This window comes from Danio rerio, chromosome 18, assembly GCF_049306965.1.
Source record: "Danio rerio strain Tuebingen ecotype United States chromosome 18, GRCz12tu, whole genome shotgun sequence".
In the NCBI taxonomy this organism is placed as follows: Eukaryota; Metazoa; Chordata; class Actinopteri; order Cypriniformes; family Danionidae; genus Danio; species Danio rerio.
In genome coordinates this window covers 40,831,019-40,855,539 of record NC_133193.1, presented here as the reverse complement: position 1 = coordinate 40,855,539, position 24,521 = coordinate 40,831,019, and the positions used below count along the sequence as shown (strand labels likewise).

Below are 24,521 nucleotides of genomic sequence, written 5' to 3'. Positions count from 1 at the left end.
ATCAATATGGGGTATTGTGTGTAGAATTTTGAGGAAATAAATTAATTTAATTCACTTAGGAGTATCCATTGATCTGCAAAGAGGGATAATCAAATAGCAGGAAATCAATGGTTACAGGTTTTCAGATTTCTTAAAAGTATCTTATTTTGCATTCAACAAAATGAGTTTTTGAATAAACTATTCCTTTAAATTGTCAAATTAATAATGTATAGCGTAAATAATTAATGTAATTTCAAGAGCAGTAATCAGCACTAGAATTATATTTGTAATACAATTTTAAACTTAAAATATGATGCAGTAAAACACTTGACAAGCAACCAGATTTAAGACTAACAAGGAATCTAAAAATATTACAGTGCAGCTTAAATTTGGATAGAATTATTTATGAAAATGTATAATGTATTACATGCATGATAAATGCATTTCTAATGCATCTTAGATGAATGCTTCAAGTAAAGTGTTAAACTGATAAATAACAATTTATTTATTTTCCATCCGACATTCCCTTTTCTTGCTTTTGGAAGAGTGGAGTATGCAATCCAATCCAAAGATCATGTATTGCAGCAGCAACGTGTCTCATTGTCACTTTTAGAAATATAATTTTTCCCCACCTTAATGAATAAATGTAATTAAATATAAAAAAAAAATGGTCACTTTACAATAAGTTTGTATTAGTTAATGGTAATTCATGAATTTATTACCATGAACTAACAATGAGCAATACGTTTATTACAATATTTTTCTCATACTAGTTAATGTTAGCTAATGAAAATAACATAATGTGTATTATTAGTTCATGTTAACTCACAGTAAGAAATGGGTTTGGATGCTTATAGTAAACTAGGATTAATAAATACTGTACATGTATTGTTCATAATTAGTTCATGTTAACAAATACATTAATTATTGAAACCGTTTTGTAAAGTGTGTTTGTAGGACAAAGTAAAGAAATATGTAAAAGGTTTAGGATTCTTTATTACATAAATATTGCATTCTAACATTTTTTGTAGTTTTGTTTTCCTAGTTCGTCCTTCCACAGTGCAAAAAACAAACAAGATCAAATTAAATATTATATCATAATGAAATGAAACATTCTTGTCTATGTTATGTTAAAGTATTTTGCACTGGTACAGTTTTCTGCAATAGCTAAAATGCATTGAATGGGTTAATATAATAATAAATAAGCTAGATTATATAGAGATCATGTTTCTTCGATATTCATTCATTCATTCATTCTTTTTTTTTTTTTTGGCTTAGTCCCTTTATTAATCAGGGGTCACAACAGCCGAATGAACAACCAACTTATCCATTACACAGCAAATGTCCTTTCAGCTGCAACCCATCACTGAGAAACACCAATATACACCCTTGCACACACATACACTATTATGGAACAAAATCAATGCCGAAAGTCTTGAATTAAAAAGCTTGTTGAATATCACAAACTGAAAAAAATAATACACCGTATTAACAAGTTCTTGCATTTTAATGACTTGAATTCCAGGGTTTGTATTTTTAGGTCCTGAAATTTAACATAGCTGTTTATTTAAGATGTGAATATTTCAACTAAAAATATTTCAAACACGTTTTCATACTTAAAAATTCAATAATTCATATTCAATTTTCAGATTTCACTTACAAAATATTCAATACCCTTTAAAAATACGATGTATAATATTCAAAAGGTCATTTTCAGTTCATTTTATTTCAGTTCAAATATTCGCTTCCATAAATTCAGTGGATCAAATTCGACTGTTAAAATTCAACATTACATCCGGGAACTGCAGGAAAAGCAATAGATTGCAGATTGAAGATCGCCAGCTGCTCTAGCTTTCACCAGCAGGTGGAGATGGAATAATGTAAGATTTTTAACCCAGTAAACAGGCGAGAAAAAGGCTATTAAAGGCACAAAAGTAGCATTTAATTTTAATATCAATGCTTTGGACATTATAAATGATAAAAAGTATGAGTAAAATGAGTAAATGAGGTTTTAGTCATCTATATTTGCCCTTATGTAACGGAAGCCAGCTGGTGATCGCGTAAATATCGGTCCGCGGATCCAGCGAAAGACGTTGTTCTGCAATCTTTAGCATCCTCGTAGCTTGTCTCCCATGCCGGCTCGCTCCCTGCACGGACCGGTGCGGTTACTTGCACATAAACCGTCTTTTGATGAATATGATGTTACACATTGTCTATCTTTATTGACTGTTTCTTCCATAGACGCGAAGTATTATATTGACAGCTAAAGAATATAAACGTAAGAGAAAAAGGAGAGGAAATAGCCTATTATAAAAATAATACAACATAGATAAACATTGACAGGGCTAAGAACAATTACGAACAAAGATATTCAAAAGCAGAGAGATTTTATGACAATGTCACACAAAACAGTTTACTTGGAACTGTTAAACAGAGTTCAGGTATGATTTAAGGTTGGGTATGGATGGGGCGTGTAATTTAAAATAATTTAACATAACGTGCGAATGCATTAAAGGAGCGTCAGTTATTATTTAAGCGCAGCTATGTCAGGATTGGGATAGGTTATATAATTTCATTATTTAAACTATGATTATTAATATTAATATTTTATGACATGTATTTGGGCTATTGCGCTTAAATAAGTCATCCGTGATTCTAAATGAATATTTCTATTTATCCTTTTTATCACTCTGTCTTTCTCTTCTTTTTTCTAATTATTGGGGTTCTGCCACGGTTAAACATTTGCAAAATGTCTTAGTTCGTCCAGATTATTGTTTTATTGTTATGTAGCCTATAGGCGAGAAAAAGGTATTAACGCAAAAGTGGCAATGTCGCAGCCAATTATAAGTAATAAAATGAGTCGCCTGTGGTTTGATAATAGGCAGTTATAACTGACTTTAATTTGTTTTCAGTATTATGAGAAAAACGTTATTTATAACTTTTCAGCGACCGTTTGTATTGTATGATTAGCAATGTTGATCTTTTTTTCAGTTATTAAACATATAAACTTAATTAAACTGATTTAAATTTAATATAGTTGTCACTTCAGCTAGTTTCATAAGATTAATGTTTAGAATGCGTGGTTGAGGGGTTCCTGCAAAGCAGCTCAGTGTTCATCATCATGGGGTTACTGAGCTGTAATCGCCATCTACTGGAGAGAATGTATTTGCTCATTTATTCTATTAACTCTCTTCTGCAAGTGTGTTTTATGATTTCACAAAGTCAAACCATTATGTTTTTATTTTATATTTTGAGATGATCATATTTAAATAAACAATTGCTAGGGTAGCTAATAGTTTCTTTTTTCTTGTTTAAAAAAAAATCAGTAGCCTATAAAATCATAATTTTTGCTTGACAAAGTTATTGGTTTAGGATTCTGGATGCATTTTTGCTAAATGATTGTTGGATACTCATAAGCTCACACTAGTTAAATCAATTATATTATCAGAAATGACAGATATAAGAAATCCATTAATATTCATCACTCTTTTTACAATTATACAAGCAATTTCGCTCCGACGTCAGCTCCACTTTCGGAAATGGTAAACAGCGAGGTGTTATTCTTATAAGCCCAAGCATGACATGTCATGAATGATTAATTTAATAATCGAAACACTGTTGTAGGCTATTCTTATGCTTGGCCAAGTGTCATGACTTTCACTTTAATTTTACATTATTATGCACAAGCCCAGATATCGTCTGAAACTTTGGAAGAATTCCTATCATATATTGGCAGCCATCCAGCATCTCTTAATCAGTTTGATATGCGGCGCTGGCTCTGACCGGCCACCGGAGCTCGCGGCCACTCGTTCGACTTTGTCGTGTGCAAGCCACACATCACAGGCATAAAAACGTCAATCATTTCATTCATCAATTCATTCATTTTCCTTCTGCTTCGTCTCTATTTTAGAGGAAAAGCAATAATCTGGACATTTTGCAAACGTTTAACTGTGGCAGAACCCCAATAATTAGAAAAAAAAGAAGAGAAAGACGATACCAAAGTGATAGCTAAAAAGGATAAATAGAAATATTAATTTAGAATCACGGATGACTTATTTAAGCGCAATAGCCCAAATACATGTCATAAAATATTAATATTAATAATCATAATTTAAATAATAAAAATTATATAACCTATCCCAATCCTGACATAGCTGCGCTTAAATAATAACTGACGCTCCTTTAATGCATTCGCACGTTATGTTAAATTATTTTAAATTACACGCCCCATCCATACCCAACCTTAAATCATACCTGAACTCTGTTTAACAGTTCCAAGTAAACTGTTTTGTGTGACATTCTCATAAAATCTCTCTGCTTTTGAATATCTTTGTTCGTAATTGTTCTTAGCCCTGTCAATGTTTATCTATGTTGTATTATTATTATAATAGGCTATTTCCTCTCCTTTTTCTCTTACGTTTATATTCTTTAGCTGTCAATATAATACTTCGCGTCTATGGAAGAAAGAGTCAATAAAGATAGACAATGTGTAACATCATATTCATCAAAAGACACCGGTCCGTGCAGGGAGCGAGCCGGCATGGGAGACAAGCTACGAGGATGCTAAAGATTGCAGAACAACGTCTTTCGCTGGATCCGCGGACCGATATTTACGCGATCACCAGCTGGCTTCCGTTACATAAGGGCAAATATAGATGACTAAAACCTCATTTACTCATTTTACTCATACTTTTTATCATTTATAATGTCCAAAGCATTGATATTAATATTAAATGCTACTTTTGTGCCTTTAATAGCCTTTTTCTCGCCTGTTTACTGGGTTAAAAATCTTACATTATTCCATCTCCACCTGCTGGTGAAAGCTAGAGCAGCTGGCGATCTTCAATCTGCAATCTATTGCTTTTCCTGCAGTTCCCGGATGTAATGTTGAATTTTAACAGTCGAATTTGATCCACTGAATTTATGGAAGCGAATATTTGAACTGAAATAAAATGAACTGAAAATGACCTTTTGAATATTATACATCGTATTTTTAAAGGGTATTGAATATTTTGTAAGTGAAATCTGAAAATTGAATATGAATTATTGAATTTTTAAGTATGAAAACGTGTTTGAAATATTTTTAGTTGAAATATTCACATCTTAAATAAACAGCTATGTTAAATTTCAGGACCTAAAAATACAAACCCTGGAATTCAAGTCATTAAAATGCAAGAACTTGTTAATACGGTGTATTATTTTTTTCAGTTTGTGATATTCAACAAGCTTTTTAATTCAAGACTTTCGGCATTGATTTTGTTCTATACACTATGGCTATTTATTCATAGTAACTTACTCAGTTCACCTATAGCGCATGTCTTTGGTCTGAGGGGGAAACTAGAAACACCCGGAGGAAACCCATGCGAACACGGGAGAACATACAAACTCCAAACAGAAATGCTAACTGAAAAACAACAAAAATATATTTCTGATTAGTAACACGGAATGTTAAGCATTTAATTTAGTTGTACAACTTTAAAATCATTTAGATTACTTTGAATGATAATATTCCATACTTTTAAATTGTTTGTTTCTAATGAAAACTAGCGTCCTGTCCTTTAAAAATGATACAATTATACAGCTTATATATAAAGCTTTCAGATGATAATACTATAAAAATAGACATTTGTGACAGCTTTTGGACTCTTATGACTGTATATATGGTCACATATAAACATTGTAACAAATCTTTTTTCTGTTTATTTAGGGTTATACATTGCATTATGGGACCTTGATCTCTGCTCAGTCGACTTCTAATGTTGAAAATTCAACTCTACAGTTTAACAAAATGACTTATTGACATGTTAGTAGTTTGAAATAATATATAAGAAAAATGTAAAGGGCGGCATTGTAGTTCAGTGGTTAGCACTGTTGCCTCACAGCAAAAAAGATGAGGGCCAAGGCCAGTTGGAATTTCTGTGTAGAGTTAGCATATTCTTCCCCATGTTCATGTGGGTTTAGGGCCCTGGTTTCCTCTGCAGTCCAAAGACATGCAGTATAAGTAAACTGGATCAACTAAATTGTCCGTAGTGTATGTGTTTGTTTGTGAATGGGTGTTACTGGGTTGCGGCTGGAAGGACATGCACTACGTAAAACTTATGGAGGAACAGTTGGTAGCTCATTCCACTGAGGCAACCCCTAATAAATAAGTGACTAAGCTGAAGTAAAATGAATGAATAAATAAATGAATGAAATATATAATGTATATAGAATTAACTGTAAAATAACAGAAAATGTTCTGGCAGTTTGTGTACGATAATTTACAACACCAATCCAGAAAATATATCTCTTTAAAATCTTAATAAAAGTACCTTTTCAAACATTTCATGGTTAAAAGTTTTTGTAAGAAAGATTAAGGTCCCATAATGCAATTTAAAACGTAAAATAAACGAGAAAAAAAAATGAAAAAATGATTCACAAAATTTGAAAAACTGCTAATTTACCGACATTTTTTACAGTGTATAAACAGTGTTGTGGGTTTAGTGATGTATATGATACATTCAAAAATTACATGATTGCATTTTTGACCACAAGTTTTCTGACAAAAACTACAAATCCAGAGAACATTCCAGTTACTAAAGTAAGGGGGGGGGGGGGGGGGGGGGTTAGTTTGTGCTACTTACAATCAATTTATAAAAGCGCTGAACCTTATCATGCCCCGGATGAGAAGTTATGCCAAGCCAAGAGGGTGAGCGCACCTGCTTAGGTAGGTGGCCATAGCATGCAGGGTGGAAGCAGCCTGGCCTGCGGCCGTGTGGGATCTGGCTCTGAGAGAGCTCTCACTCGAAGCTTGGATGGAGCATGTGGAGGAGAGAGGGGTCCGCAAGCCCGAGGACGGCAGATTTACTTCCACTGTCATTTTCATCTCTGCCCGAGTGCCCATCTTAACTAAGCAAACAGACATGCCACCGCAGTGATGACATGGACTGTCCGCGAGCACCACATCAACATGCTGGACCCCCAGACATAAAACGCAGTCCTTGTACCCATCATTCGGAGACAGGAAACCACGGCATCCAGAAATGCACAGTCGGAGTGATGTCTTAAAAAAGACTCGCTGCACGACCATGTTGCTCTTTTAGGAAATTCGCAACAATACATACCGCTCTAGAGAACCGGACTCAAAGAATGCCAGGCAAGTGAGAAACCGAGCTCGACCGTCTGCCGCCACGTATCACACACTCTGGACCGGAAGAAGCAGCCTACTTTCTCGTTCTCTCTCTCTGTCGTAACAGTCAACAACACTCATCGATTCTCCCAGAAGTTTCATGAAATGAAAAGGATGCCTCAGCTTGGCACGTGCCGCGCTTATATTCCAAATTGATTGTAAGATGTGCATGCTGACTCATTGGCATTTCATTGGCCCATTTATATACTCTTTCAGATGATTGGATTCTGATGAAATCCCCATAGTGGAAGTTTCTACATAGCATTGAAGTTCCCCTCCCGAAGGGGAAACCTTGAATTTATATATGCCATCAATACATGGTGTAAAGCTGATTCTCTAATCCTCAGCAGACTCAACGCAGTTCATATTTTAATGGGAAACATTTAATTCTCATAAATGCCAGAATTCTTTGACATACAATTCCAGAAAATATGTGAATGAGAAAGGTTTAATAGCTTTTTCTTTCAAGGTTTTGCATTGCATTATTTATGCTGTTTGCCGATTGAAGAAAATGGAAATGAAGCTTAATGAGAATTAGTCAGATTTCCTCCCTCTGATCTCACTGATGTTTCTCCGAGGAGAGAAACAGATGCTTTGGAAATGTCCCACCGAAGCGCAGTTTTTCCAGACTTTTTTGAAAGAAAAAAATGTGGGAAAAAAAAATCTGCATATAGTCGGTTGTCAAGTCTTTACAGATGAACAGATCTAAGAGTATATGATGCATTTGTCATGCCGAATCAGTTAGATAAAAACAGCTTGAACTTTAACACACTGATAATACAGTATCATATAGCATCATTAATGCATCAGCAAGCACATCACACACTCTCTGTTGTTTCTCCGCAGTCACTGAAGAATGAGGATGCTGTGCCCAAGAAGGATGTGCAGAGGATCCTGGAGCTCAGTCACAAGCAAAGGTGAAACAAGTTTTGTTGTTGTTTTTCAGCCTCTGCAGTTTCTCCTTTGTACTGTATAAATGACTTACTGCAATGCAAATATAAAATGCATTGCAACATACATTATGAATACCTTTAGGGCTGCATTTTAAATTAAGTCCTCAAACAAAGTGTTAACTATTCAATTACTGAATCTTTGTTTTCGCCCCTATTGAATAGTGGAACACCGAACAGTTCTATGATTTGGTTTTATTGAAGATACTTGATGAATACAACAAAAAAAAAAAAAAAAAAAAAAAAAAAAAAAAAAAAAAAAAAAAAACTTTTATCTGAAATAGAATTGTTTTGTGCATTCTTACACAATAAAAGTATTACCTGCTTTAACACACAAGCACACACACTAAACAAAAACTTTTTTTTTTATCATAATGTAAAAAACAAAACACTACATAAATTAAAATAACACTTTTTTTTTAAAGGGATGTTCATAAAGCTTCCGTGACATCTTTATAATCATGACATGCCTCTTCATGAATTTGACTGAGATTGCATGCATGGTTATGTCAGTTGTCATTAAAGGGGTGGTCCAGTGTGTATTTTTAAGGCTTGGTCGTGTTTTTAAGATGCAAAGCAATATCTGCTTCATTTGTAGAAAATCACTATATTTTTCATATATCTTACTTTGATTATATACAGCTACTCAGCTAACATGAAAATGACTGTCATATATAGTTTCTCTGAAAGGCCTGCCCTCACGAGGCTCTGACTGATCAGTAAACATAATGTGCTGTTATTCAAGGATTGGCTCTACGGCACCAGGAAAAGCATCACACCCCTACAGGCATGTGAATTTGCTCTGTGTAAATACTGCCAGTCAGAGTAGCTGTTAGCCTTATCAGTTTGTGTATGAATCAGACAGAAATTGACACAGAGGACACAGCTGAATCTCACTCTTACTCTCTAAAATAAAATCTTCACAAAAGTTTCACAAATATTCAGAATATGCATGTGTAAGTAATATAAAACATTCACATATCTTTTGCGATTTAAATATTTGAGCTGTAGAACATGGCTGCATAGAGAGACACTGCAGCGCTGCTGAAGATTGTGCCTGTTTACAGTGGTTTGGACGGATATTAATTGTAGCTAAATTGCTAACATGTCAAACATCATTTCTCATTGTTTACATCACTGTTTAAGTCATTGCAACAACATAGAAACTGTGCAATGTAATAGATCAATTTTAACAAATAAAAATACTTACAGGTTGTGGCTCACAATCCACAGCTTCATATATATTGCTGGAGGAGTTTTAGCAAGAATCCAGCTCTGAACTGGGAGAGATTTTGAAGCTGTCCTTTGTCAAATGTTAGCTATATATATATATATATATATATATATATATATATATATATATATATATATATATATATATATATATATATATATATATATATATATAAATATATATATATATATATATATATATATATATATATATATATATATATATATATATATATATAAATATATATATATATATATATATATATATATATATATATATATATATATATATATAATTTTTTTTTTAGAATTATGTGTCATGTCCTTACAGAAACAGAACAAGCTCTGTATGTGCAAGGTGAATGCGCATAACCTGGAGCATTTGTGATCTCACTAGCCCAGATGTATTTTTTTTTTAGTCCCCAAACTTCACTGTTTGACTTTGCTAAGCTCTGTAAAAGCTAATCTCTCCCTTTGCGTTGAACTTTGAACGTATTACATTCAGAGAAGTTGTTTATGTTCACACACATGACACATCAACTGAAGTTTAAAATATGATATCGTAATGGACCACCTCTTTAAGTGTCATTATGTCATTTTAAATGCAAAGATGACATGGTTTGAGATGTCTTAGTTTCGTCAAATTTACTTTTTAAGACAACACAACCTGACATAAATCTGTCATCAACATGATTGTCATCAGGCTAGTATAATTGTGTCATGGTTTTTTAGTTTTGAACACTTTATACATTTTCAGTAAATGTCAAATATTGTTAGAACTGTATCATTTATATTTACTGACATTTAATGACATTTCAATGAACAATTAATTTTTTACTACTGTATTGAAGTCAAGAACCATATTAACGACAATTTTATAAAAAATAAATGTCATAAAATTGACAAAGACACTGACAGGTTTTGTTGTTTTGTTAGGGTCAAATTGTCATCACAAAGACAGGTTATGATGTAACTGTTTATGTGAAGTTGTCATAACAAAGTCATATCTTTATTCTTTCTTTACTCAATGTCATCTTTGTGTTTAAAATGACATAACTCGGTATAAGGCACCTAATGACATAAGCATGCTTTAAAATCTCATGTGTCATGTTATGATTATAAATGTGTCATGACAGTGTTATGAACACCATCTTCAAGTAAATTGTCATCCTGAAAACTATATAAAAATCAAAGTGATAATTATGCAGTGTTCCAAAGAGTCCTAGAGTTATTTTGTACTAAGTTACTATTTATATATATATTTTTTCTCCAAGTGAGCAGTGCCAAAAAAATATAATAATGTGGACTAACTTTTAATTTAAAAAAAAAAAGTTTAAAGGCAGGGATCTCAGCCTTTGTTTCAGTCAACTTTAAATGAAATGAACTGTGAAGGAAACAGTTCTCTGAGAGACTCTTTAATGAATTACTCACTCTCACACACAACATCAGTAATTAGAGACTGTTAGCGACTGTTTACATGCACGCGGCTGCAGACAGATGCTCTGCCATTTGTCGTATACATCTAAAGCTCTCTCGGTGACTGTTATTTCCCAGTTTCAAGAGCAACAGGGTTCTTTAACACAGCTTTTATGACTGCATCGGTTTAAATCAGATTGATTTGTCATAGGATTTCAGCGGCGGGAGCTTCAGAACACTTGCATCATCGCAACATAGCTGAAGATACAAATACATTTACTAAAGCAACATAAAATATTTCAGCTTTTTTACACAAGCCTTTTAAGAATTTTATTTAAAAAAAAAATATGCCATTGAGTGGCATAACACTAATATCAGCTAAGGCTATTTGAGGCTAGTAAATGTATTAATTCATAAGATAGTATTGTTCAAGGAACTGTGCATTTCTATGCCCTTGTAATCATTATGTACATGAAAAGGAGTTTAAGTCAATATTTTACTTTCATTATAATTCGTTAATGCTAGAAAATTAAGTAAATTCAATGCATAGGTAATTCTTTTCTCCTAAAACCTTTTATTTTTACTTCCAGAACACAAAAACAGCACACTAAATTATATATTTTGAACAATGTTGAAAACTAGGAGCCTTAAGTCATAGTATTTTCTTTTTGTACCATGGACGTCAGAGGCTACTGGTTTTCAACATTTTTCAAAATATCTTTTTTTTTTCCAAAGGAAAAAAAAAAAAATCAAACATGTTTGGAACAAGTAATGAAAATGTATTAATTCAAAAGACAGTTTTGTTCGACTGGAACAACAAACACACACACACACACACACACACACACACACACACACACACACACACACACACACACACACACACACACACACACACACTTCAAAAAACAAAATTAAATAAAAAATAAATCCTTGTTGCATAAAATTTTTAAGCTGAATCAAATTAACCTTATGAGTCAATTGATCTTACATAATTCAAAAATGACCTAAAATAGCTTGTGTAATTTATAAAATTAAGTTTCAACATGATAACTTTATGAGTTAAAAAAAGTTACAATAACTAAAAATCATGCTGTCATGAGTGATTGATCAAATAATTTTTTTCAGTGCACGAACACACGCACGCACGCATACACACACACACACACACACACACACACACACACACACACACACATTTTGACGAATAGTTAAAACTAGTAGCCATAAGTATATATTATATATATATACATAAGTATTTTTTTTTTTCTGCAAGGAAAAATGGCTCCTGGTTTCTAACATTTTTCAAAGTATTTTCTTTTGTGTTCAACCGGAAAAAGAAATTCAAACAGATTTGAAACATATGAAGGGTGAAGAAGTTGTATCTAAATACAAGTTTATGAGTGAATTGTCCCTTTAAAAGAATGGTTAATAAGGTCTACATATCTAATACTGTCTTTTGGTGATGACTCATGTATTATCAGCATGGGAAATATGAAATCGTATTTACTATTTCGAGACTGCTTCCATCATGGCTGCAGTGATACCACGTTTTATAGAAATTAACTGTTGCTTCGTTACTTTTCACCAACCTTTTTTAAATCCTGTATTGTCAAAGTGGTCTCAGACGTCTGTATTCATGCTTCACTTGTGGTGGCATCGTTGCATCAGACTGGATCCATCAATGTTCATCCATGTTGGCTGTAAAGAGTTAGTGACAGAATTCAATTTCCCCCTGTGTCAGGTGCACGTAATGGCTTCTATTTTTAACCCCAATCAACAGCAGACAGATATTGAAATTCAGGGCAGATGTGCTGAAGTTTCTGACCTTCACTCTCTTGATTAAAATGACAATATAAGCACCTGGTAGAAAACGAAATGGGCAGACCATCTCATGGACATTTGCGATTACGCAAGGCAGGAGAATGACAATGGATGCTGAATCTTATCCTGCAATTCGACAAGCAGAAATGTTTCTCAGAGGCTTAGTGAAGCATAAATATGATATTCTGAGAATACATCAAAAGTATGGGATTTGAAATCTTATTTACACTTGAAAAAAATAAAAGTTTACTATTTTGACTTAACAAGGCTGTTGTTTTCGAATAATGTTATTTCAACAGTCAACAATAGATAAAAAAAAGACATAAGAATCAATATTGTTTAGTAGAATACTGATAGAAACAGCATTGCAACATCAGATCAAACTTGCTTTAAAAACGGCAAAATTCAATCCTAGTGGGTTTTTTTTTTTATGTCTTGTATAGACCTTTTTCTTGGAACGCAAAATTACCCATTATGCTTTGCGTGTATGCGCAAGGAGAATGCGAAGAACTTCCGGTCGGCAGCTGATGCGTGTAAACAGTCACATTTGGACAGGTTTGAAACGATAGTTTTAAACTATTTTACCTGCTTTTATCCTCTTTGAACTAATACTGTTGTCCATCAGCACCATCTCCTGGACTGATCATTTAAAGAAATACAATCTAATAGGATGGAAAACAGCTGCTGTGAGGCGTTTTCTCCTCGTTGTCAGGCGGCATCTTCTGCAGTTTAAACATTGCTAAAGTAAACATTTTCTTTTGTTTCAAATATATAACCAGCCCAAACAAATGTAATTCACCAAAATGTTTGACACGCACACGTAGCCTGTATTGTGCCACTGAAACATTGATTTAATAACTGTGACAAAGTGAAAATAAAGGCTAGTGTCATTTCAAAATGACAGAAAAACACAAACCGTGGTAAAAACAACACACGAAATAAAACACAAACGGCTCGCTATTAGAATGAACAGCAAATCAGCCAGCAGAGTATCTATAGCCCCTTTCACACATACAGACCTTTCCGGAAAATTACCGGCAATTTTCCGGAAAGGTTGTATGTGTGAACAGGTCCTTTTTGAAAATACCGGTAAATTTGTTCTGGCTATTTTCCGGAAAGAGAAGTTGTAATATTACCGGCAATTTGCCGGAATGCTGCGCTGTGTGAATGCAGAAGGAAGATTTCCGGAATAAGCACGTGCACGTCTAGAACGTGCTGACGTAAGACTTCTGCTTTAGCCAATCACAACAGTCAGACGCATTTACGTCCGCGCGGTATGTGAGAATAAAAGCCTTTGAATATTTTTCCAGACACATTTAGCTGCTAGAAGTTAGTCAGATAACGTTTATATGTTCTTCTTAATGCCAACTGTGCATATAATCATCGATAAGATGCTTATGATAAGCCGTTGTTTGTTTACCTTCAAGCTTTGCATGTGCCCATGAAACAGACTGTGAGCGCCAGCACACGCACATATTATGAACATCTCGACATGCGAATATGATCCTGTGAAAGTTGTTTACAATATTGATCATCAAAAGAGTTTGTAATTTAGTCAAATGTTTACAAATACAAATGCAGCCGTTTAAAGCTCATTTGTGGTGAATGATGTCAGAATTTACCGGTATTTTGGAATGGATGTGTGAATGCTCTTTTCCGGAAAAATTCCGTAACGTCCTCGCCTGTGTGAACAGCGCTTTTTTGTATATACCGGTAAAGTCGTTCCGTAAATTTTCCGGATATTTACCGGTATCACTGTGTGAAAGGGGCTAATAACAGACTTTTATTGGTCATTTTTGTAAATTGCACGACTTTTATACCTGTTAAGTTTCATGCCAGTACTCTGGTTTCTCTCTCGCTCTCTCTCTCTTTGTGCGTGTGTGTGTGTGTGATTTCTGACGGCAAACACGTGAACTAGGAGAATGTTTTTCTCGTATTTCTAACGCGCTTGAACCACATGTGACAGGTTATAACGGCTTTAACAGACACATTTCTAAGTTGTGTATCACAAAAACACTCTGTTATCCATTAAAAACGTTATTGAAACCCATTTTAGGAGCGCAAATCACCAGTTGTACACGCTGTAAACGGAAGTTTTTAGCATTCTACTGGAAAACGCTGGTCGCTATGGCGCCATCCATGCAGCAGCCATGAAAAAGGTCTATAATGTTTGTGATTGTGATTGTTTGTATTGTGGGAATATTGATCCACTGAAGTAAAGTTGTGTCCAACTTGACTTCTTTCAATCAAAGACAGGGGCTGAAATCAACATGGTAAAAGTGACTAACTTCAGTTTGACATTGTTTTTTAGAGATTACAATCAATTATTTTTAGAGGTACAATCATTCTGATTGGTTTTGACTGAGGTTTAGATGTTATTGAAAATTTAATGATGATCATTGTAGGCTCTTGATCTTAAATTGTTTTTTTTTACATCATTAACCAGTGTGCTTTACATTAATGTTAAATCTGCATTTTGTTTGTAAAACGGACACTACAATATGATGCAGATGATGATCTCTGTTCTTTTTCATTCTACCGCTGACTGCTTACATTTATGAATGACTTTTTGGGCATGACCAATTTGCTTGGTAGCTCATCATATACAATGACGAACTTGAGACACAGAGTTCTGCGGAGTCTCATGAAACTAGTTCCATAAACTAGGTAACCTAGGACACTAGGAATAAAACGATTCACAGTGAGGCAGAAAATCGATTAAAATATGTGATGATTCAAACCAGTAAAGATGTTGAATGAATCACAATACATGTTTTGAACAGAGGGGGAACTGTGTTTCCAGGCGCAAACTCACTTTACCCGCACATCAGCATTAAGCAAGAGGTGGGGCAGCAGAGTAAAATAACAGTGGTGAGGTGTGCCAAACAAACACAAACATTGTGCGAATACTGCAAAAAGATGCTCACTTACATTAACAGAACATCAATATGATGCAGCACAGTGAAAAACCACTGTGTCAGACGTCTATAAAGTTATTAATAGGCCAAACCACACAAATCAGAGGATAGGCATCTCTGCTTGCCCTGACCATAGACTGTAGATAATAGGTTGATATGTGACTGGTGTATTTTCGAAAATTTTCTTACCCCTTAGTTGAGTGTGGTCGTGAAAAATCTCAGTTCGAAGGAGTATCTACCCCTTCCCCTTAGCCGTATGCCTTCAAGCTAAAAGGAATTAAGACACCGTTCACGTTCACCCCTACTCCTTCACGTTCACAATTAAGACGCGTTCATGTGAAGGGGTAGGGGTGTCTCAATTCTCTTTAGCTTGAAGTCATAGGGCTAAGGGTATAGCCGCCTTTCCACTGCATACAACATTTGGACACGACTGTCGGGTTAGACCCCCTTGTGGCAGTCGCACAGAATTTTCAGTTCTGACGTGCATCATGTGAGAGAAGCTGTTCTTGCAGTGTCCGAAATAAAAGCAAAAGCCTATATTCTCTGTGTGTTCATCATGGTTGAATAAATGAATAAATACTAGAAACTCATAGACCCGCTAAAATTATTGGAGAGAATGTGGAGACAACAAAAAATATATATTTTTATTACTTACATTTATGAATAGAAATGTTTTTTTTTAATATAGACCTTTTTTTGATTTAAAAAATAACCAAATAAACTACTATTTCTCATCTTGCGCACATGGACCTGCTTGAACAACACTGGAATAGATCACATCCGATCGGCCAGTCGCATACGGTCTAGTCACAGGAGGTAAAATATTTCAACGGATCTGCAGCTCAAATCGGATCCGAATTTTCTGTATACGGATATGATCAGACTACTCTACATACATAATACACTACTCTCCATTGGAAATGATAGACTTCTGCTCTGTCGATTGTCGTTTGTTGTGTGCAGTGGAAAGGAGGCTTATGGGGAAGGGGAAGGGCTATTTAAGTCATTTTAGACATGGCAGTGCAGTCCCTTACACTTGTGTTTAAAATGTTTCAAGAAAAAAAACTTTACTTAAGACAGCACTTGGAAAATACAAGTAAAAGTATGTCACAAAAGGGTTATTACATTTGGCATTTATGTATATATTAATGATGCCAGTACAGAAATTCCAAACATTAAACATAACCAAAGACATTCTAAATGTGGTTAAAATATAAAGTTGTAGTGTTAAGAATAGTTTTGTAATTGTATCGGATTGTGAAATCGATAGCGAGCTGATACACGCACACTAAGCTGACTGGCTATTCTTACTGAATTGCTCAAGAAGGACACTTACTTTGGCAGAAATGTTTGCATCAGCCTCAGGTGGATTTATGAGAAACAGCATATATGAGATTGTTAAAACTGCACAGAGCAGTCTCTAGTACATTTTTCAAAGCACAAACCACTAGCATGTGTAGCCCCGGGCGCATATTTTACGGTTCTCAAATGTTTAGCCCTGGGCACATATCTCCAACGAGCTTGGGTCGCATCAAGCATTAATAGATCCACACTTATCTGTTCCTGTTAAAACTAAACACACATTTGCACATTAACTCACTTTATGATATCACTGAAACATGTGTCTTAAAATGTGTGATATCCACTGTGATGTAATTTTGCAAAGATTTTTCCACAGGCACATTTTCCTAATGAGTCTTGGCTGAACAACTCTAAATAGACGGCTGGAGAGATTCTGCAAATCAAAATATATTAAATACAGAACAATTTTGGAATTATGTTGATTATTAATTCCATTTTCTTTCACTGGCGACACGGTGGTGCAGTAGGTAGTGCTGTCGCCTCACAGCAAGAAGGTCACTGGTTCAAGCCCTGGCTGGGTCAGTTGGCATTTCTGTGTAAAGTTTGCATGTTTTCCCCGTGATCGTGTGCGTTTCCTCCGGGTGCTTCGGTTTCCCTCATAAGTCAAAAGACATGCGGCACAGGTGAATTGGGTAAGATAAAATTGTCGGTAGTTTATGTGTGTGAATGAGATGTTTCTCAGTGATGGGTTGCAGCTGGAAAGGCATCCGCTGCGTAAAACATATGCTGGATAAGTTAGCAGTTTATTCCGCTGTGGCGAATCCAGATTAACAAAGGGAATAAGCTGAAAAGAAAGTGAATGAATTAATAAACTTTCTTTTACTAAAATGTCTGTATAAATAATATAATAGCGTGAAATGAAAGCATTCTCGCTTTTGCTAACATGCTAGTTTATTATGTTTGATTTTTCTGTATTATAATTCACAAGCTGCTATAAATGAGCCAGTTGATGAGTGATAAGTAGTGAGCCCTTTTGTCTCATTAAACTAAAAATAAAATTGAAATGGAGCTGCCAGCAGCAATTAATGGAATCCAGCAGGAATAAGAAAACATCCTAAAGAAAACAAAATGGACTTACTGTAGGCCTTGACCCAAATGGTGTTCCTGATACAGTCTTGTAGTCACGTGACCTTCACATGTCTAAGTGTATTAAGGCAACAGAAGTTTAGGCTGTGCTTTTTGTCATTTCATGATTTAGAAAGTGCTCCTGAGTACAGCCCTTGTGGCTGTTATGTACCTTTAGTGCCCTTTTGTAAAGATTAAGTTGCTCTGACACTCAAACATTTTGGTTCATAGATCTATGAAAATAGATTTTGCAAGCATATAAAAGCCACTCCCCAAAATGGCAGGTTAAAATCTCATTGGGTCAATTGGATGAGCATTCCAATCTTTGGTCAAAAAAAAAAAAAAAAAAAAAAAAAAAACATCTTAATCCCAAAACTTGGTCCTTGAGGCAATCCTTTCACCATGAGATAAGAGAGTCTCATGTGAAATATTAAGTCTTGAGCTCAAACAGTGTAGTAGGGCCGATGTTATGAATATTGCAAATTTATCTACTAGTTGCTTAGCAACCATACATCCCATCCATTCTAAAATTACAGAGAATGCAATTAGCCACAGATATGCATGCAAAGTTTGGTAAGTTTTCACCACAGGGACAAAAAGTTAAAGTTTACAGCAGTTATGCCCTCTCCTCTAGCTTATTTATCTCCAGTTATTTATTTCATTATAGTCTGTTTTCCTTAAGACTGTTTGAATGGCCAAATAAAATGTTTGTTTGTTATCCTGCAGAGCATTTAGTGAGGAACAATCCCCAAATTATAGTAAATGTAATATTGCTGAAATTAGATTTTAGCCTTATTAATTTGGATTTGAGAGGATCTATTCACATAATTCCTCATTCTTAAACCAAAATAACTTAGAGTTTGAGCAAATCTTAAACATAATACGATACAGTGTACTGTTTTATCACTCAGTAATGTATTGATTTAAAGTCTTTATTTCGTTTATCGGGTTCATTCATTCATTCATTTATTTATTTTCTACCGCTTTTCCGGGGCCGGGTCCCAGGGGCAGCAGTCTTAGAAGAGAACCCCAGACTTCCCTCTCCCCATACACTTCCTCAAGCTGCTCTGGGGGAATCCCGATGCATTCCCAGGCTAGCCGAGAGACATAGTCCCTTCAGCGTGTCCTGGGTCTTCCCCGAGGCCTCCTCCCAGTGGGACATGCCTGGAACACCTCCCTAGGTAGTACTCATCCGAAACAGATGACACATTTCAACCTCAGCTGACTTCTCTCGATGTGGAGGAGCAGCGGCTCTACTCCGAGCTCCTCCGGGGAGACAGAGCTCCTCACCCTGTCTATAAGGGTGCACCCTGCCATCCTGTGAAGGAAAGATATTTTGGCCGCTTATATCCAAGATCTTGTCCTTTCGGTCATGACCCAAAGCTTATGACCATAGGTGAGAGTAGGAACGTAGATTGACCGGTAAATCGAGAGCTTTGCCTTTTGGCTCAGCTCCTTCTTTACCACAACGGACCAGTACATCAACCGCATTCCTGCTGCCGTTACACCAATCTGCCTGTCAATCTCATGTTCCTTCCTTCCCTCACTCATAAAAAAAAAAAAAAAAAGATACTTGAACTCCTCCACCTTGGGTAAGGACTTTTCTCCAACCAGCAGATGGCAAGCTACCTTTTTCTGGTGGAGCACCATGGGCTCGGACTTAGAGGTGCCGATTCCCAGCCACGTCACACTCAGATTGAGAGTGCTTTGATTGGCCAGCTGCGTGGAGGGTGTTGATTGGCCAAACACATCAAACATAAATTTCTTTATCATACTCATATGTTTCAGCTTTTAGCACTTCCAGTATAATTGTTAACATAAACAACCAACAATCGAACTGGCTTTAAAGAATGTTTAAATTCAAGTCAGATTATGACAATATGGATGATCAAGTAGTTTGATCAGAGCATAACTTAAGCAAACGGTTCTTTTTTGTAACTTTCTAAACAACCAATGTATCCACACCATGGTGATAATACTATATATAACACTGAAGCTTTATCTGCTTTATGCCTTTGGGCAGAATTATGCTAATATGAACAATATGAGCATAATATTTAGACAAAACCGTATTTGATATTACATATTTATTATAGAAATGAAACTAAATTACTATTGGTAACTTTGACAGACTATTTGATTAAAATTAGTAAACATTATTCTGCTCATTGTTTTTTAAGCTGCTTTTGTTCAAAAATATAATGAAACATATTTATTGTGAAATGTTTCTAATTTTTATGTCAGATGGACATTTTGAAATTATTCTAATATGCTGATTAAATTTATAATTTCTTAAATTAGCATAATATATAGTAATATTAAGCAATGCGAATGCGCAGTAGGTAGTGCTGTCACCTCGCAGCAAGAAGGTCGCTGGTTCAAGCCTCTGCTGAGTCAGTTGGCATTTCTGTGGGGAGTTTGTATGTTCTCCCCACGGGTTTCCTCCGGATGCTCCGGTTTCCCCCACAGTCCAAAGACTTGCTCTATAGGTGAATAAGGTAGGCGAAGTTGTCCGTAGTTAATAAGTAAATGAGTGTGTATGGATGTTTTCCAGAGATAGGTTGCAGCTGGAAGGGTATCCGCTATGTAAAACATGTGCTGGATAAGTTGGCAGATCATCCCACTGTGGCAACCCTGGATTAATAAAGGGACTAAGCTGAAAAGAAAATTAATAAATGAATGAATATAGTAATACTGTATACTGTACTTTTTAGAAATCATTGATAATTAGAAATGTATAAAAAAATCAGCATTTTAAACATTTTTGTAACATTATACATGCCTTTACATTTATGACAGATTTAACATGTCTGTGATGAATAAAAGCAGTTTTAAAAAGTCTTACTTTTTTGGACATAATAGTTGGACAAAAAAAATTAACTCAATACTGTCTATAATCACAAAATCAATAAATTGCATTTTAAAAATAAATATAAAAAACAGTTCACAGGGAAATGATATTGCACAAAATTGACTTTTTGATCAAATAAATGCAGCATCGGCGAGCAGAAAAGGATACTTGTTTTAGATCTTTTTACTGGTGCAGTTAATGTATAAGTATAAGAAATCTGTGGGCCCTATCATACATCCGGCACAATGAGGTGCAAAGCGCGACACAATTGTTGTTTGCTTGTTTCAGCTTGGCGCAAGAGTCGTTTTGACGTTTTGCTCCACTGTGTTTAAATAGCAAAATGCATTTGCGCTCATATGTGCGCCCATAGGCGTTCTAGTCTAAAAAAGGAGGCGTGTTGTGGCGCATTGCTGGCGCGTTGCTATTTTGAGAATCTTTAATAGACTGTTTACAGACCAGAACAAAGCTGGTCTATTGTCCAGCGCAGAGCGCGTTAGTTATGTGCCTCGCTTACACATTGCTTAATACAAACAGGATGCACAGAAATACACAAGTATCTTTACATATGAAAAAGAATGAAAATGTTAAGGACATAAATAGGATATAATAAGGAAATATATTATATAAATATAAGGGATTAAAATATTACAAAACATATTATTTTCTAGCCTACATGAATATAATAACCATACTGTCATGCCTTCTTCATCTCGGGGGGGCTTTTTCAGTTTATTCATAACAATTTGCTTTTGTGTGATGTTTTTATTATTAGCAGTATTATTTGTTATATGCATATTTTTATTTGTTTTATTAAAAACAAGCTCAGATTTACCCACCTGTCAGGTTTTACACCACATGGGGCACAAGCAGATTTTTCCATCCTTATATTAGCAAAAGTGGACTCTGACACACCCTTAATACGTTTGCGTCCTGCGCTTTGCACTTTGCGCATGGATCGTCAAAATAGAGCCCTGTATGTTTAATAAACAATTTAGCACATTATTTTGTTGCTGTTGTGAGTACAGACCCTACAGTTACTTAATCTTTCCTGAATGCCCAAACATGACAAATTATTTCAAAGATATCATAATATTTGGTAAAAAAAAAATACACATTGACATTACTAAGCATCATTATCCTTATCACTTTTTTATTTTATTATTATTTATTTTAATGCATATGTAGTCATTTATACTCAGGTTTATATGGTGAATCTTTTGTTGTGCTCACGTTCAGAAATGGGATGACAGTATGTGTGGTTTAGAATGTGTATATGAGACATTTAAGATAAAAGTAGGCCCTAGAGTGGTCATTGTGTTCACTATTCCCCTGTGCTCTCTCACTCACTGTTTTCCATTTGTTTTTCTCTCTCATTCACAGGGATGAGATGAAGTCACTCCAGGCAGCTCTGCAGAAACAACTGGATGATGCAGCTGAGCGTGCAGAGAAACAGCAGGCCACTGTGAGACCCTTTAAACTGATGTGTTAAACTATACAAATACAATCGGCTCAAACAGCTAATCACATTAACTTGGCTTTTGGGGAATGCATGGGTCAAAATACTAATGATAATAGGCTGTGGCATTTTGCCATTTATGTGATTACTCACAAATCCATGCAGTTTACTTGTTCATAGGGGATTAATCAGTTACAATCATCCGTTTATTACTTTGTTTATTTATTTATAAACATGTCAATTCACAATAATGAGAGGTTGTTTAATTAGTGTTTAACATGAAATCTTGAGTAAAAATGTATTAAGTCTGTGTTGTTAGGAAAAAGTAAGATCTTAACAAATTCAGAAAATCTTAAATTCCCCATATATATATATATATATATATATATATATATATATATATATATATATATATATATATATATATATATATATATATGTCCCAATAAAATCTCAAGAACTGTGTTGAACCAGCTTATTTTATTATTTTATTAAAGAATTTAGAACAAGCAAATATATATACATACAACAGTTCTGTCTGGTTCTCGAATCTGATTGGCTGATAGCCCTGATATATTTAAGTAATATCAGCACCCGTACAGGCTCTTTACCCTTTGTGAATTACTCCGCCCACATACAGCCAGCAAAAAGCAGACACTACAGATTTAAAGTTTAAAAGATGCTTGCTCAGCTGTTTAACTGTCAGATTATGATTTGAATCCGGAAGAAAGTAGTTCCTCATACAAAAGTGTTTTTGAGACTCTCCATGTTTGATTTTGTTTTTATATACACAATTATGCCATCAAACTGTTGTATAAATGCAATATCACACTCGTAGCAGTGCAATATGGCTGTATATCGGCACTGGTGGGGGCACTAAGGCAATGCACGCCTCCCACCAGTGCCGATATACAGCCATATTGCACTGCTACTCGTTTAATATTGGTCATATATATATATATATATATATATATATATATATATATATATATATATATATATATATATATATATATATATATATATATATATATATATATATATATATATTGAGTGTACATAACACTGGGTTTGTTTTCAATTTTAATAAAAAATAAACCTAATTGAAACCACTTTTTTTTTTTTTTTTGAGTACTGGACTTAGAAATTTGAGGTTTTTACTATGTAAAATGTCTCTGATTGAAGAGGAAAACATTTGGCTAACATGATGAAGTTTGTTATCTGAACTTCAGATAATTGAAGTTAGATGTTGTCGAAATTATATGTTAATGCAAATTGGTGCGTTACTTTTTGTTTTGTTTTGTATAACAGTATTTTTTAGAGGGCAGATTTCCAAAAATGAAGATAACTGTGTGTATACTTCACAAGACTAGTGCAATGCTGTCAACGTTATTTTTCATCAACTTAATATACAAAATAAATTATAGAAAAATAAAAAAGTACATTTGAAAAAAAAAAATATAAAAAAAAGGCATTACAGTAAAATAAAAATAAATCCGCCTACAGGAAAAATCTGTCTTAAGTAGATCAGTCCAGAATATATTTTTTCTTTATTTTCTATTTTTATTTATTTCTTCTTTCTAGGTTTAGTTACTGCTCTATTAAAGCATGTTAAACATCCCATTTCCTCCATGTAGAATGTTGGCTTCATTCTGCTGTGTCACCGCTGCACTCTCTTTGCTCACCCCATCGAAACTAATTACCAGGAAAAAGCTGGAATCCTCATTAAAGTCACTGAGACGGCGTGTAAGGGCCGGAGCGAGTCTATTCTATTTTAGGCATTTACCTTTCGTTCTGGAAGAGTTATGTTACAGTAATTATGGAAAACTGTGGGAAGCACCTTGCTGACTCTGGAGGAGATACACAATTATCGGCATGCAACTTTTCTTGTTTCATCTCTGTGTGTGGCTGCGTGCAGTACTGCGGGGGAAAGAGACACAGCGGCTCGTGTTCAGAATGAGAATGAATCTCGGAGAATTAGCATTTTGCCAGCTCCAGCCATTCTTTCCATTCTGTGAACAGTTCACCACCAATTGACACCAATTACAGATAGCAAAGCCGATTCACAACCCCAGATATATTCACAAGCTGCAACAATGTGCCCGTTAGGCTCAGGCAATGTTAACATTTTACACTTCTGTTGAAACGGCCCAACGAGCTGTGACCTTTTGTGTCTTTTTATGACAACCTTTATATAATCTAGCTATTATGTTGAGCTGTTAGCATTATGCTGAGACTAAACTGTTTTGCTAAGCGGAATAAAGTTCATATTATCTTATTAAAATTGCATAATCAAAAT

General features: G+C 34.8%; 1 protein-coding gene across 3 annotated transcripts in view; it reads left to right on the top strand.

The window, feature by feature from the left end:
* Window positions 1–24,521, top strand: part of luzp2 (leucine zipper protein 2) — a 255,851-nt gene that overhangs the window by 160,787 nt on the left and 70,543 nt on the right. For all 3 annotated transcript variants that reach the window (XM_073928766.1, NM_001099255.1, NM_001114715.1), the window contains 2 exon segments: window positions 7,994–8,064; window positions 22,147–22,228. In XM_073928766.1, the coding sequence (XP_073784867.1) occupies window positions 7,994–8,064; window positions 22,147–22,228 (153 nt within the window).